Source organism: Nelumbo nucifera, chromosome 3 (genome assembly GCF_055504915.1).
Source record: "Nelumbo nucifera cultivar China Antique chromosome 3, China Antique-T2T, whole genome shotgun sequence".
NCBI lineage: Eukaryota > Viridiplantae > Streptophyta > Magnoliopsida > Proteales > Nelumbonaceae > Nelumbo > Nelumbo nucifera.
Window position 1 is genome coordinate 54,153,837 of NC_142651.1, and position 14,195 is coordinate 54,168,031.

Below are 14,195 nucleotides of genomic sequence, written 5' to 3' on the forward strand. Positions count from 1 at the left end.
AGCTCTCACAGAGTCTCCTATTCCCACCGGTCCTGAAAAAAGAGAAAGAATGTTGCTGTTCTCGTTTCTCAGTACACCACCAATACCAGATGGTCCTGGATTGCCCTGACTACTTCCATCAAAATTCAGCTTCACAAAGCCCTCCATAGGTGGAGTCCAAGTTATTTGAATTCTGGGCTTCTTAGAAGAAGTGAAGGCAAATTGCAAACCAATTCTTTATATCATCGAAGGAGTAAATTTCAAAGAGCTTTAAGGATTTCAGCCACAGAATGGCGCTTGTCAAAATACACTCCTTGACCTCAAGAATGGTTCTTTCCTTCTGAAAAATTCTGGCATCTCTTTCTTCCCAAATGGTCCATAGGAGAGCTGCTCTTATACACTTCAACATAATTCTCCCTATTTTCGTGGGCCACACGAAGGTAGATGGGGAAACCAACAAATTTACTTCAGCTGGCAAGTTCCACCTGCACCTAATCATATCAAATACCCAATTCCAAATAGCTGCAGCAAAAGAACAGGAAATCAATAAGTGGTAACAGTCCTCATTCTACGCTTTGCACAAGGTACACCAGTTAGGGGATAAACAGAAGAAAGGTCTTTTCTTCTGCAAGTTATCCATCGTGTTGATTTTTCCATAGCAAATTTCCCAACAAAAGACAACTAATTTTGGGGGAATAGGCCTAGTCCAAACTTCTTTAACTGGGAATGCTCAAGGAGAAGAACTAGAGCAAAGGGATTTAAAGAAAGAGGCACAAGTAAACGAACCTTTTGGAGTCAAAGTCCAATCTCTCCTATCAGAGTTGAGCTGGTCTAAGCAAACAAAATCAAGTTACAATAAGAGCTCAGAAACTGATAAGGATTCCTCATCCCTCAACCCTCTACGGAAGCCAAGGTCCCAATTTGTCGACAAAGGGGTATATGGGGATAAAAAAAAGGTAGACACAGGCTCTTTTTTATAAAGGGAAATAGAGAAAAGAGAGGGGAACAAGTCCTTTAGGGGCAAATTTCCCACCCAAGTGTCTTCCCAGAAAAGAACATGAGTCCCAGAACAAGCATCGTACTTTACAAAGCAGAACTGGGGAGGATGCCATGAATTGCCTTCCAAGGTGTGTTGCAAGAGTAGCCCGTCTAGATACCCCTGCATCCCAACCATTTCCTGCACAGTGCAGTTCTTTTTTTTTTTTTTGTTGAGAAAAGCAAATCCAATGACTGCATCTTTTAATACAGTCAGGTTCTCTGCAACACCTTTCCTAGAGTAACAAATGATCAATATCCAGTGACTGCACTCTTGAATCTTGACTGCATATATCTTTTTAACATCAGCCCTATTTGGAACATTTTCCAAGGTGAAGAAGGAAAAAATAAACAATGCAACATAATTCAAGAAACAATCAATCATCATAGGATTTGATCCACAAAGCCTCTACATAGCCCCGACTGTCTTCAACATCATGTCCCACCCAATACCCATACATGACTCATGACTGTGTAGGTACTAGATACTATAAGCAGCATTTGAATGACTAGAAAGAGATCCAAGAATATGTCTACTAGATGCCACCAAAGGGCCACAATGAGCATAATCCACAGGGATGCTGCTTATTCTCAAGCAGCTACATACAAGAAGCTTGATTCCTACTAGTGTACAGTGAATTTGTTAATGTATCTACACATGGAAGAATCTAGAGGGAATTGACCATGAATATATGCATTCTATTAGTAATTCAACTTTGAAAAGACAATACATAGCACATTGACTTCAACTAATCATTAATTAAAATATTTGATGTTAATTGTAATCTTCTTTTTAAAATTTTATATTGTATATTTCATGTTGAATTTCAAAACATAATAGAACAAAATACAACAGAGAGCATGGAAGATTAGAGATAAAGCTTTCTGGTACCCAAATAGGCTGAAAGCTTTATGGTTAGCCAAATGGGCCCTACAATTATTTGCAGAAGTATCGATAAAAAAAATTATTTGTAAAAGTAATTGACTGGACCATGGGGCTTGCAACGTTCAAACTGCACTAGTGTGATTTTTTTTTCTGGTTCACCTTTTATGTTTTAATTTGTTTCCCTTCTTCCTTTCCTGTTTGCTTCTTATTTTCAGGTCTGGTCTCTGATGCATTCCATTTTCACACACCCACACACACACATAGGGGTGAGCAAAAAAAACCGAAAAACCGAACCGAAAAATCGATTAACTGAACTGGTCGGTTCGGTATTCTTAAAAAAACCGATAGTTTCGGTTCGGTTTCGGTTAATCATTTAAAAAAGTCGGTGGTTAACTGAACCAACCGATATATATATATATACAATATATATTTATATAATATTATATATTATATTATATTTATTATTTTTTCTTGAAATTCGAATAAAAAGAGTTCGGCAGTCTATTTCAGCCTTTCTCTTTGAATTTTCAACCTTTTTCGATAGTGCCAGACTGCTAGTCTGACAATCTTCAATACTCTCCATCGCCCATTGGTTCTCTTTTATCTTTTCCCTAGACCTGCCAGTCAGGCATTTTCTCTTTTCTCTAGACTTCTCTTTTATCTTTTCCCTAGACTGCCAGTCTACCACTCTAACAGTTTTCTACTTTTTCTATTTGGTCTCTCTCACTCTCTCATTTCTCTTTTGCCTCTCTCACTCTCTCATTTCTCTTGTTCCCCAATCCTCACTCCAGACGGCCGCACAGCCCGTGTTAACCAACAACACGGTAGCACCAGCGACAACGCCGGTTGCCACCTCGTCGGCAAACAAGCATCGGTCCAACGCCAACCACCAACACGACAACACCAAGCCTGTCGAACATACTTCCGTCTCTGTTCTCTCTCTCACCTCTCCTCTCTGCATCTCCGCCACCGGCACCAACTAGTGCTGGCACAAACAACAACCACCGTCTTCATGAAAAATCCACCATCTTCATGAAAAATCCGGCACTGACAGCAACCACCATCCAGACAGTTTTAGTTTTTTTTTTAATATATATATATATATTTATTGTAAGTGCATAAAAAGCTGAAAAACCGAACTATGGTCAACAGGTAACCGATTGCATCAGTTCGGTTTGAAAAAATACCCCATGGTTCGGTTAACCGAACCGTGAGCACCCCTACACACATATAGCTGCACAAATGGTGTGTAAAATATATAAAATTCTGGACTGATGGTTGAACAGGATTAGTGTAGCCTACCTGTACCTCATATAATTGGAGCAAGGCTTCGTTGAGTTGAGTTGTAATGTTGTATGGACGGTAATTTGTTATTTTCAGAATGTGTTTTGTCAACAGGACTGTTAAATAAACAATCTCTTTTCTAGAGGTAGTGATGTTTATTTACGTGAGAAGATTTTATTTACAATCCAGGTTTGGTCTTGTGGGTTGTAATTTAAAATCCAGGTATAAGTAAGAAGGTACCAATAAAAAAAAAGTATAAGAAGGGACCATAAGTTCCATATACAAGGCTTAAATGGTGCTTACTCCTTAGTATACTCATTTACAGGATATACAATCGAGGTCAGGTAAGCTACTAGGCCTCTCTTTTATCATTTCGTTTTACTTTTTAAAACATCCCCCAAAATGTTTTTGCCCATGTACCCTATTCCCTATTCTTAGCTATAGCAGCTGCTAGGCTATGGGCTGTCCTTGGTACTGAACTCATTCTAATGACCATTCCCTTGCTAGACTTCTTAACTCCCTTATTATATATGCTGTCATGGAGTTCACTACCTCCATTTATTGGTGTGGGTATTGCATGATTACATGATATATATTTGCTATTGAGTGTTATATGTATACCTATGTTATTATTTTGATTAATAAAGAAAATGAATGAGAATGAAATTTGTAACCAAACAAGTTAAAATTTACTCTCATTCTTGCTACAAAAAGATATCATTTTTTAGGAAAAGTGTTTGGTTTGTAGCAATATTTTCTCATTCTTCCCATTTTTACTCGTTCTTTTCCATCTTAGAATTTGACCTTGGGTAAGAATGAGAGTTGAACCAAATATGGCCTATGTGTCTTTGAAGATATAAATCAAAGCAACAGTTTGTCATGACATCATCATCATCATCATCCAAGCCTTATTCCAACTATATGAGGTCGGCTACATGAATCATGTTTCACCATTCTGTTCTGTTTAATGCCATATCCATTGTTAAATTACTGGTGCTTAAATCATTTCTTACTACTTCTACCCATGTCCTTTTTGATCTACCCCTAACCCTTTTAACCCCTTCAATTTACAACAAATCACCTCTTCTTGGGGGTGCCGTTGATGCGACCAAACCATCATAGTCTACATTCTCTCATTGCATCACATATTGGAGGTACTCCTAGGTTCTTTTGAATGACATCATTTTTGATCCTATCCTTTTTGGTTTTTCCACTTGTTCATCTCATCATATGCAAATCTGCTGCACATTTTTTAGACAAGTTGTTTCTTGACTGCCTAACACTCTGTTCCATATAAAATAGCTGACCTTACAACTATTTTTCTTTTAATTTAAGTGGTATTTTCCTATCACATAAAATTCTGAATGCACCCCTCCACTTTGTCCATCTTTCTCTAATTCTATGGGATGGGAGACATTCTCTTCAATCTCTCCCTTGTTATAAATTAGCAAACCAAGGTACTGGGAAAGGTCACATTGAGTTATCTCTTGGTCTCCAATCCTAAGTGTACCCTGATTCTCCTATTACTTTAAAGCCTCTTATTTTTGAGGCATTTGTCCATACGCTAAATTTTACATTTAATCCCTCACTGGTTTCATCAATTAAAATGATGTCATCAGCAAAAACAAGGTCCATGGGATCTCCTCCTTAATTTGTTTAGTGAATTTATCCATTACTAGTGCAAATAAATAAGGGCCAAGTGCTGAACCTCTGTTAACATCCATCATAATTGTAAATCTGCTTTCTCTCCCACTAGTGTTCTAACATTGGTTGTTGCAACCTCGTACATATAACCTTATATACTCTAGTGATTTAAAAGGTGCGCCTAGGTGCATAGGCGGGGCACATTTTAAGCAGTGTTTTAAAAGGCGTGGGAGGCGTATGCCAGAGGCGTTGACACCCCTGAGGCGTACGCCTCTTGCACTTTTTTCATGAGGCGTGCTAGAGGCATATGCCTCGTGCACATCTTATATAAAAAGACAAAAAAAAAGAAAAAAGAAAAAAAAAGGAAAGGAAAAGAAAGGGAAGGGAAAGAAAAAGAAAGAGAAGAAAAAAAGAGAAAAGGAAAGGGAAGGGAAGAAAAGATAAGCGGAAAGAAAGTGGTTCCCCCCCCCCCCCCCTTTCAACTAATGTTATGCATCTTTATTCTTCTTAATATAAAAGATTTTTATTAAAAATAAAGAAAAAATGAGATCCCCCCTTCATCTTCATCCTCCTCTTTACCCTCCTCCTCTTAAGGAGGCTTACGTCTCCTTGTGTTCGGGAGGCTTACGCCTCTAGGTAGTGGAATGCCTTGTGTCATGCCTCCGCGTTTTAAAACATTGATTTTAAGGTATGTACCTTGCCTAGCCCCTAGGCATAGCACTTTCAAAAGGCACACACCCGGCGTGCCTTGCGCTTCAGCCCAAGCGTGCACCTTTTGAAAATTTGTGCCTTTTTGATATTTTCTGTTTTTTTATGCCTTGTGGCTGGGCTGTCGTCTCCCCCCCCTCGAACTCCTAACCAAGCCTAAACAAGTCCATATTAGGGTCTTAAATTCTTAATCCTTATAAAAATTGATTTTATAACTTTATTATCCAATTCACTTGCTTCACTCTCTCATTAAAGCTCCCAAAATCCCAATCTTTGCTAATGTTGCCCATTCATTCATCCTAATACAAGATATTTTTAAAAGACAATTAAAGTTATACAATATTCTTTTTATATGAATTAAGAATATAAGACCTTGATATGGACTTGTTTGGGCTTGCCTCAAGGGGTGGTACAAAGACGGTTCGTAGAATTAGGAATGCATAATATTAAACATCACATTAGATATTTGAAATAATGCAATTGGGAAATGAATAAAGAGATTGGGAGTTTTACATGTTTGAATATGTTTTATATGTTATTTGATAAAAAAATATTTTATATGTTATTGCTTGATTTTATTTTTACATTTTCATTTTAAATATGTTTTACATGTTATGCTTATGTATCTTGAATTTTAAAATATTTTTAATTAATAGTATGTTTACTTTTTTTTGATAGTTTTGTTTTTTAATATTTTTGCTTTTTTGAACCTTTAGCTTATTTTTTGCACCTAGCGTCAGAAAGGCGTGTCCTTTGTGCCTCAGGCGCAAAAAACAAAATGCCCCTTGTGCTTTTTTGGCACCTTGTGCCTTATATACTATTTGGAATCCCTCTCTTTTCCAAGACCACCCTTGTATTATTTCTCTGGGAACTCTGTCATATGCTTTCTCTAGATCAATGAACACCATAAGAAGATTTCTCTTTTTCTCTCTCTAAACTATCCTATTAATTGTTGCAAAGGAAAGATAGCTCCGATGGTTGATCTCCTTGGATAAACCCTAGTTGGTTCTCTGATATACTTGTTTATGTTGTAATCTTTGCTCAAATCAAGGCTACAATTTCAAATAAAAAAATTTATATTTCCAACCATTAAATACTTTTCAGCTTTGGTTCATAAACTTTTTATTCTTTCTTTTTTCTATCTTTTCAAGTAGGTAATTATTTACAACAGTCTGTAGAGTGGTCTGCCACAAATTTTGTGGAAACCTTACGAGTTTGGATTCATGGTTATACTTGGTTCAGACATTAAGAGTACAGATTCATGGTTATATGTGGGGACATTTTGGGGGGGGGGGGCATTTTGGGACTTTAGGATCAAATTCATAGCCCAATATCATCCATGTAATGTCTCATAATGTTTTATTTTTTATTTTTTGGGTACCACTATAGAGTGAAAGGGTGAAGTAAGGGTAGAGTTTCAGGCTCGAAAAAGCACGGGCTACCAAAACCTTAATATCAAGAATATGAAGAAATAAGGGTAGGTGGTTCAGATTGTTCTATTTAGTTTACATTTTTGGTAGGCCATTTATGTGAACTTTGAATTACTTATCCTTCCCTTGGGTCATACCAGTTTGACCATCATCTAGGGTTGCTTTCTTGTTTTTTTTAGTATTCCTTGTTTCTGATTCATATGCTTTGTTCCTCTTACCATTTAGGTTGCATACTTTGCTGGAATGGTGGGATTATCTATTGGAGAGAAGCATTTCATACAAGGTGGCATTGCCCAAGACATCCGCACTGATGGCCGAAAAAGACTAACCTATAGACCAATATCTGTTGAAACTGGAGTCATTCCTCAGGTATGGTGTTTATGTCCTTTGTTATTTGTAAGATTGTTACCTCTCTATAGAACTAGTTCTTCATCAGATGATTTCCTTTACAATATGGGACTTAGCATTCTTTCATGGGTTTTCCAACAGGCAAATGGTTCAGCAAGGGTTAGGATGGGGGCAACAGATGTTATTGCCAGTGTAAAGGTATTTCTCAATACAGGATATTCTATTTCTTAAGAACTTATGAATATGTAATGTTGTCTACATTCTCTTGATTATGTTAATTGTTGCATTCTTCCTCTAATAACTGTCTCTCTTCTGTCCTTAGGATGAAATTTACCTTTAAAATGTCATGCTAACTCTTGTTTCTCATTTAATTTCAGGCTGAACTTGGAAAACCAACTCCTCTCCAACCTGACAAAGGAAAAGTTGCTATATATGTTGACTGCAGTCCCGTAGCAGCCCCCATGTTTGAGGTTTGAGGATATGCTTTTATACAAGGGAGATGATCTTTTTTTTTTTTCTGAAAAAGGGTAACTATTATATTCAATAGGGGCAAAAAACTGGGGTGGGGGGATGTACAAACAAAACCATCAGGATTTCATAGCTAAAAAACTCCTCATTCAAGGGGGCAACATGTTAGCACTATACAAAAAATTTCTATCCACCCCAGATATAGCCAAAAGATCCGCAGTTGAGCAGTTGAGTTCAGCTCCCTTGGAATCCATCTAATGCTGCAATGCCGAGAAGAGGTTATTTCAGAAATCTCATTGAGGAAATGACCCAACCTCCAAGGGCCCTTTTCTGGATGGGAGGTCCAATTAATGACATTTCTGGAATCCCCCTCAATGAGAACAGAATTCAGCTGCAGAGATCTAACAGTTCTCACTTCTCAGACCCATCACCAAGGCTCTGATTTTAGCTTCTGAAGCATCTACAGCACCAATGGGGCCACTGTAAGAAATAACTCCTCCAATGCCAGCCGCTGGAGGCTGGCTGGAAGAAGATCTACAACTGCCATCAAACCTCAGTAAGAAATCTAGATCTTGCCTTGGAGTGCTGGAGTGTCCAGGCTGATTGTCAAAATGGGGGGAGTGAATAATATAAAAAAAATTCCTTTCAAGATCAGAATAGCTGAAACCTTTGAACTGATCAGAGGAGAGAAGCCAGGAAAAGATGGAAGAAAAATTCTTTCTCTAATGGCTTCCATCCTAGCAAATTTGTTGTAAAAAATTCTCTTATTACGTTCATCCCAAATATACCACATGACAGCATGTGTTAAGGCTCTCCAAAAGATTTTACCTCTTAAACCCATTTTGCAAGAAGGCCACTGATTAAAGAAGCTTGCTACACTATTAGGCGGAACCCAATAGAAACTAGAACCAAACATCATATCAAGGAAGAATTGCCAAAGGGAACAAGGCACCTCACAATTAATTAGTAAGTGAATAGACAATTCACCATCCTTCATTTACATGACACAAGAAACTTTTCTTGGTGCTGGTCATCACCTACATACTACTACACTCCATAAATCTGTTTTACCAACTGCTGGTTAATTATCTTTTCCCTGTGTGCCCATTTTGAAACGTACCTCGCTTTTGTATGAACATGGGATTTGCACATACATTACAATTGTGTTGTATAAAAGTAATTTGTTTAAGAACTTTTCAACAATCTTTTTGTTAGAGCAAATTTTGCTGAAGTAGAAACCTCCACAGTGAGTGATCTTTCTGATTTCTTTCTTGTAACATTTTATCCAGAACCAGTGCAGAAATGCATGTGTGTTGATTCACAAAATCCAAACCATATTTTTATAAATCTTCTTATATTAGTGTGAAAGTTAATTTTATTGTTTTACAACTTTAAATTTTCTATAAGATTGCATGTGTTAGAGTGGGAAAACAAACCGTTGAACAAAATTGTCTTTCTTTTGTTCTCTGGCTTGTTTCTAGACAAACAAAACTTGCTTGGGATTCTATTTTTGTAAAGAATATTGATTGAAGATTGCAAAATTCTGTCCTTTTTATTTCCTCACTAAAAGAACAAAAAGGAAGTAGTTTCTATTGATAATTTGGGAGAAAATATACAAGAAGATTGCATGACAGCTTCATTAAACCATTTGATGTAAACTTTTAAATAAAAAGTTTTCTGTCCATTATTCAAAAGACACAGTTACTCTTCTCACGTAGATGGAACTATGAATTGTTTTTGGGCCTTTGTGTCTTTTCTTCTCTTTTGGTGTTCCAACTTTCAAACTTATCATTTTGATGTTGATCAACTTATTAATTGTTTTCTGAGTTGGCATAAATAATTCATTATTACACTTAATGGTACTTTTGGCTTTTTTTGGGTATTCAATCATATTTATGTGTTGTACACAGCGTAGAGGAGGTGAAGAGTTAGCAACAGAACTTTCAGTTGCACTACAGAAATGTTTATTGGGGGGTAAAAGTGGAGCAGGTGCAGAAGCAAGATAATTCAACAGTATCTTTCTTTTGACAGTATCTTTTAACAAAGTGGAAAGTGTATCTCTTATTGCCAGATTCAATCAGCTGATTCTGTTGTCATTTTAATGTTTGTTAGGGGCTGGTATTGATCTCTCATCTTTGATGGTTATCGAAGGGAAGATATGCTGGGACCTCTACATTGATTGTCTTGTCATTAGTTCGGATGGGAATTTGCTGGATACATTAGGTGCTGCCATCAAGGTAAATTAAAAATTGCATGACATCACCTTTCATAGTGCTGGCTTATCACAACTTAAATGAATTTTCATTGATCTCTGAATTCTAATTTATCCTTGTTTGGTGGTATTACAAATGATTTATCATCTTATTATCATACATTCCAAAAGGTCAACCCAGATGTTTTCATCCAGCCTTTAACTTTTTCTGTTGTTTCTGTTTATCTGCCCAGGCTGCCTTGAGCAATACAGGCGTTCCAAAAGTCCATGTTGCCATGGGCCCTTCTGGTGACGAGCAACCAGAGGTTGACATAAGTGATGAGGAATTTTTACAGTTTGACACCACTGGAGTACCAGTTATTGTAACTTTAACAAAGGTGACTTAAAATTCATAACTTGCTTTGTTTTTTGTTTGTTCGTTTTTTTTTAGAACTGTGGAGTCCCTGTTATTGTAACTTCACCTTGGATTACCGGTTTGATACCTCATAATCTCTTTTGATATTGCATTGTTTAATAAGAAATTTTGATCACTGTCCTTGCAGATTGGTAGACACTACATTGTAGATGCAACCTCAGAAGAAGAATCACAAATGAGCTCGGCTGTCTCTATTTCTGTTAATAGACATGGACACATATGTGGTCTTACCAAACGAGGGGGTTCGGGCTTAGACCCAAGTGTCATTCTTGACATGGTATCTGTAGCAAAACACGTAAGTGAGCAACTAATAAACAAATTGGATTCTGAGATTGCTGCTGCAGAAGCTTATGAGGTTGAGTCATGAAGTTATTAAAATATCTTATTTGATTGTAATTTATATAGCTAAATGAGACTAACACATATAGAAAGTATGGCTTTGTTATTATATTTTTCTTTCTTAGGCGACTAATGTTGTGATATTATTTTCCTTCTGATGAAAAGGAGGGCTAACCTAAACTTAAGTGGAAATTTAGGGTGTTAACATAAATTCACAAAGGTGTGATCTTGGCACATGAGCACATCCCATATTTGATAAAAGGTGTCAGACAAGGTTCAAAATATGGGTAAAGCAAGTTGGAGAGATTTTAAGGTATATACATATGGGGACACATGGCTATGTTTGGTTTGGTAGATAATGAGAAAGGCTGTTCTTTTGTTTTTGGTAAAAGCCAAAAGGCAAATTCATTCAACTCATTGGAAAACAATCATGATCTACGAAAATTGGGTGCAATTGACCAAGAGAAGATACAAAGAATACAAAGAACAAGAGTAGCAATCACAGGGAAAATTTTTAATTGGCATGGGGAGAATCGAACCAGAAGTATCCTGAGTAGCTAGCAATGCATCAAGGAGGAAAGAAATTCCTGCAACAGAGATTTGAGAAGTACTGAAGTAAATGTACGAAGAGAGAAAAACCTAGCAGTAGCACAGCAGCAAGATGAGAAGTTGAGTACTTGTCATTGGGTAGGACTGAGCATAAGAAGCAAGCCCAGAATTCCAAGCACCAAGGAGTAGTCACAAGCGGTTCAATGCATTTTTTGCTGAAGGTGCAATATACACTCGGTATGCTAGGCCATGGGCTCACATATAAAGCCCAAAAAGCAATGTTAGAGGTAGCTTTGTCATTTCCATGCCAAATGATTCCCATCCTACATTGGTCGCTTTTGAAAGAGTTCGAATCTGCTGACCACCGTACGCTGGCCACATCTTGTGCACAAGGCACTATAGTTGGATATTGCAAACATATCCCCATGGATGACAATAATGTGTAACGGTTGTTCGCAATGTGTGGCTGTCGGCTCTTGTGGCCAGCATGCATCTTGTGATTAGGAGATGAACTTTTTGAAATAAGCCCCTATTCGCCACAAAAAGAAGTTTTCAATTTTATGAGTTCACATCTGCGCCCCACAACGTCCGACAGCATATTTCCGCTGTGTATTAGGAACATCTCCCGATAATGGCGGGAATGTGCTGTGGGACGTTGTGGGGTGCTGATGTAAACTCCAATTTTATCGGACACACTCAAACCATGTGGCAGGTTTTAAAAGAGTGATTGGATCTCCTAATCACATCTACCCACGGAACATTACAGCTGCGCATCGAAAACATCTCCCCATTAAAAACATCTCCCCATTAATGATTATAAGTACAGAAGATGTTTCTTATGTATAGCCAAACAATCCTCAATCATGCTCTTTAATCTCCAAGACAGGTAGCACAAGCTTCCTCAGGCAGTCAATGACTAGCTTCAAGTCCCCTTCAATGATGATAGGGTGATATCTAAATTTGAGAGTAAGGTTGGGGGCCTCCCAAGCAGCCCACACTTCAGCAAGATTAATAGTACTTAGCCTCAGAATATAAGCATTTAAGTCCAGCACCTCAGTAAAGTGATTTCTAGTAATACACTCGACATCAAAATTTATCTTAACTTTTATTTATTATTAAGATAAATTTTGGAAAACAATGTAAATCTTATTAATATTTAAAATATTAACTTTTATTATTAATTGTTTTTTCTTTTTGTTTTAATTTTCTAATTGAATACAGGAGTATTGGTTTGTATATGCTAATACTTATTGATAGGTATCGATATGGACTGATGCAATACAGTGTGAACTGATATGGTGAAATTATATGGCAGTATCCCACCCACGCTACATACCAGCCCTTTGAAAAGTGGGTATGATATGCCATGTATCAACCTTCTATTTGGTTATGAGTTGTTATTTATCTCTTTGGGGCTAAGGGATACAATACATTCTTTTCATCAATATGGCAATGCATATTTAAATATAACTAGCAATGTATATGTGTTTTGCATGTGATAATTTTAGATGATTACTATGATTATGATAGTAATAATATATTCTCAATTTTTTTTTATTTTTTTATTATTTAATTATAGCATCAAAGACTGATATATTAGAGATGTTCCCACATATTTTCTATAAAACTTTTATGTTTTTGATAATATTTTGTGTTTTCATCTTTTTAATTTTTACTATTTTATTATGTTAATGGTGCTTTGGGGAAACCTGGGAATTAGTCGTGGGGTGGGGTGATTCAGAATAGACAGTTGCAATTTATAGTAGGGTTCTCTCATTTCTATGGTATGCAGTCTAATATGTATTCTGAAACCGTGGCATTACGAGATAGGATCAAATTGGCCTGGTAAAGCAAATGAGATATCACAAATTAGTTATCGTGTCTTATTCCAAGGTGCTAGTGATATGAGATCACATCTCCGCCCCACAACGCCTGCACATCCCTGCCGTGTATTGGAAACATCTCCCAATGATGACATCACTAGGACTTATACTATCATCGGGAGATGTTCCCAATACATGGAGGGGATGTGCTGTGGGGCGGAGATGTGAACTCTAGTGATATCATGCTTAAAAAGGTTGCTTGATCATGGCATCTTTAGAATGTACTTGGTAGTACTAAAAAAGAGTTGACAGGGATCCATTGGTTAATTAACCATGCTTGTAGAGAAGGTAGCTCTCTTAATGACTCCCAATCAAATGTGTGTCTTGTGATTCTCTTGTTGATAGAGACCAAGGTTTTAAAAACCGACCTGGAAATGGAACCATTCTAGCTACTAGTTTCCGGGTCAGCGGTTCAATCATCCGGATCGAATAGTTCGGACGGTTTGCATATTAGGGCAAATGTTTATATGAGATTTTCCCTAATATGCAAATCTCATGTAAGAAAGAAGAGATGTCGGTTGAGAAAGCTAGGAGAAATGTTGTCGGCTGAGAAAGAAAAAAAGAAAGATGAAGAAGGAAGGAGAAAAGGAGGGAAGAAGAAGGAAGAGGAGGAGGATGATTCGATGCTCATCGGCGATGATAGTGGCGATGGTGACGGTGAGGTGGCGACATCAGATGCATCTGAGATCTGAGTTCTCGGATCTCAGATCTCAGATCTGAGTTCTTTAAAACACCTATAGTCTTCTTCTTCTTCTTCTTCTTCTTCTTCTTCTTCTCGGATCCCAGATCCAAGTTCATGACTTAGACTGGATTTCAGATCTGAGTTCTCCTCTCTGCAACTTTATATTGCGAACCTCTGGTCGGGTCAAACGAGTTGACGGTTCAAAAACATTGATAGAGACTATGAAGGGGCAATCAATTTACCTTACTCCACTATTTTAGTTCTACAATGTGATAGGATGGGTCTTCCTTTTTTGCGTGTTAGATGAACTATGGTTCTTTTTGGTGATGGGAT

General features: G+C 37.3%; 1 protein-coding gene across 3 annotated transcripts in view; it reads left to right on the forward strand.

Annotated features, from left to right (window-relative positions):
- Positions 1 to 10,967, forward strand: part of LOC104600941 (3'-5'-exoribonuclease family protein) — a 31,987-nt gene extending 21,020 nt beyond the window's left edge. For all 3 annotated transcript variants that reach the window (XM_088902224.1, XM_010264112.3, XM_088902225.1), the window contains 7 exons: positions 7,192 to 7,335; positions 7,456 to 7,512; positions 7,692 to 7,784; positions 9,693 to 9,771; positions 9,895 to 10,019; positions 10,228 to 10,371; positions 10,537 to 10,967. In XM_088902224.1, the coding sequence (XP_088758350.1) occupies positions 7,210 to 7,335; positions 7,456 to 7,512; positions 7,692 to 7,784; positions 9,693 to 9,771; positions 9,895 to 10,019; positions 10,228 to 10,371; positions 10,537 to 10,776 (864 nt within the window). In that variant the 5' untranslated portion in view covers positions 7,192 to 7,209 and the 3' untranslated portion in view covers positions 10,777 to 10,967. The remainder of the gene's footprint in view (positions 1 to 7,191; positions 7,336 to 7,455; positions 7,513 to 7,691; positions 7,785 to 9,692; positions 9,772 to 9,894; positions 10,020 to 10,227; positions 10,372 to 10,536) is intronic.
- Positions 10,968 to 14,195: the final 3,228 nt, after the last annotated feature.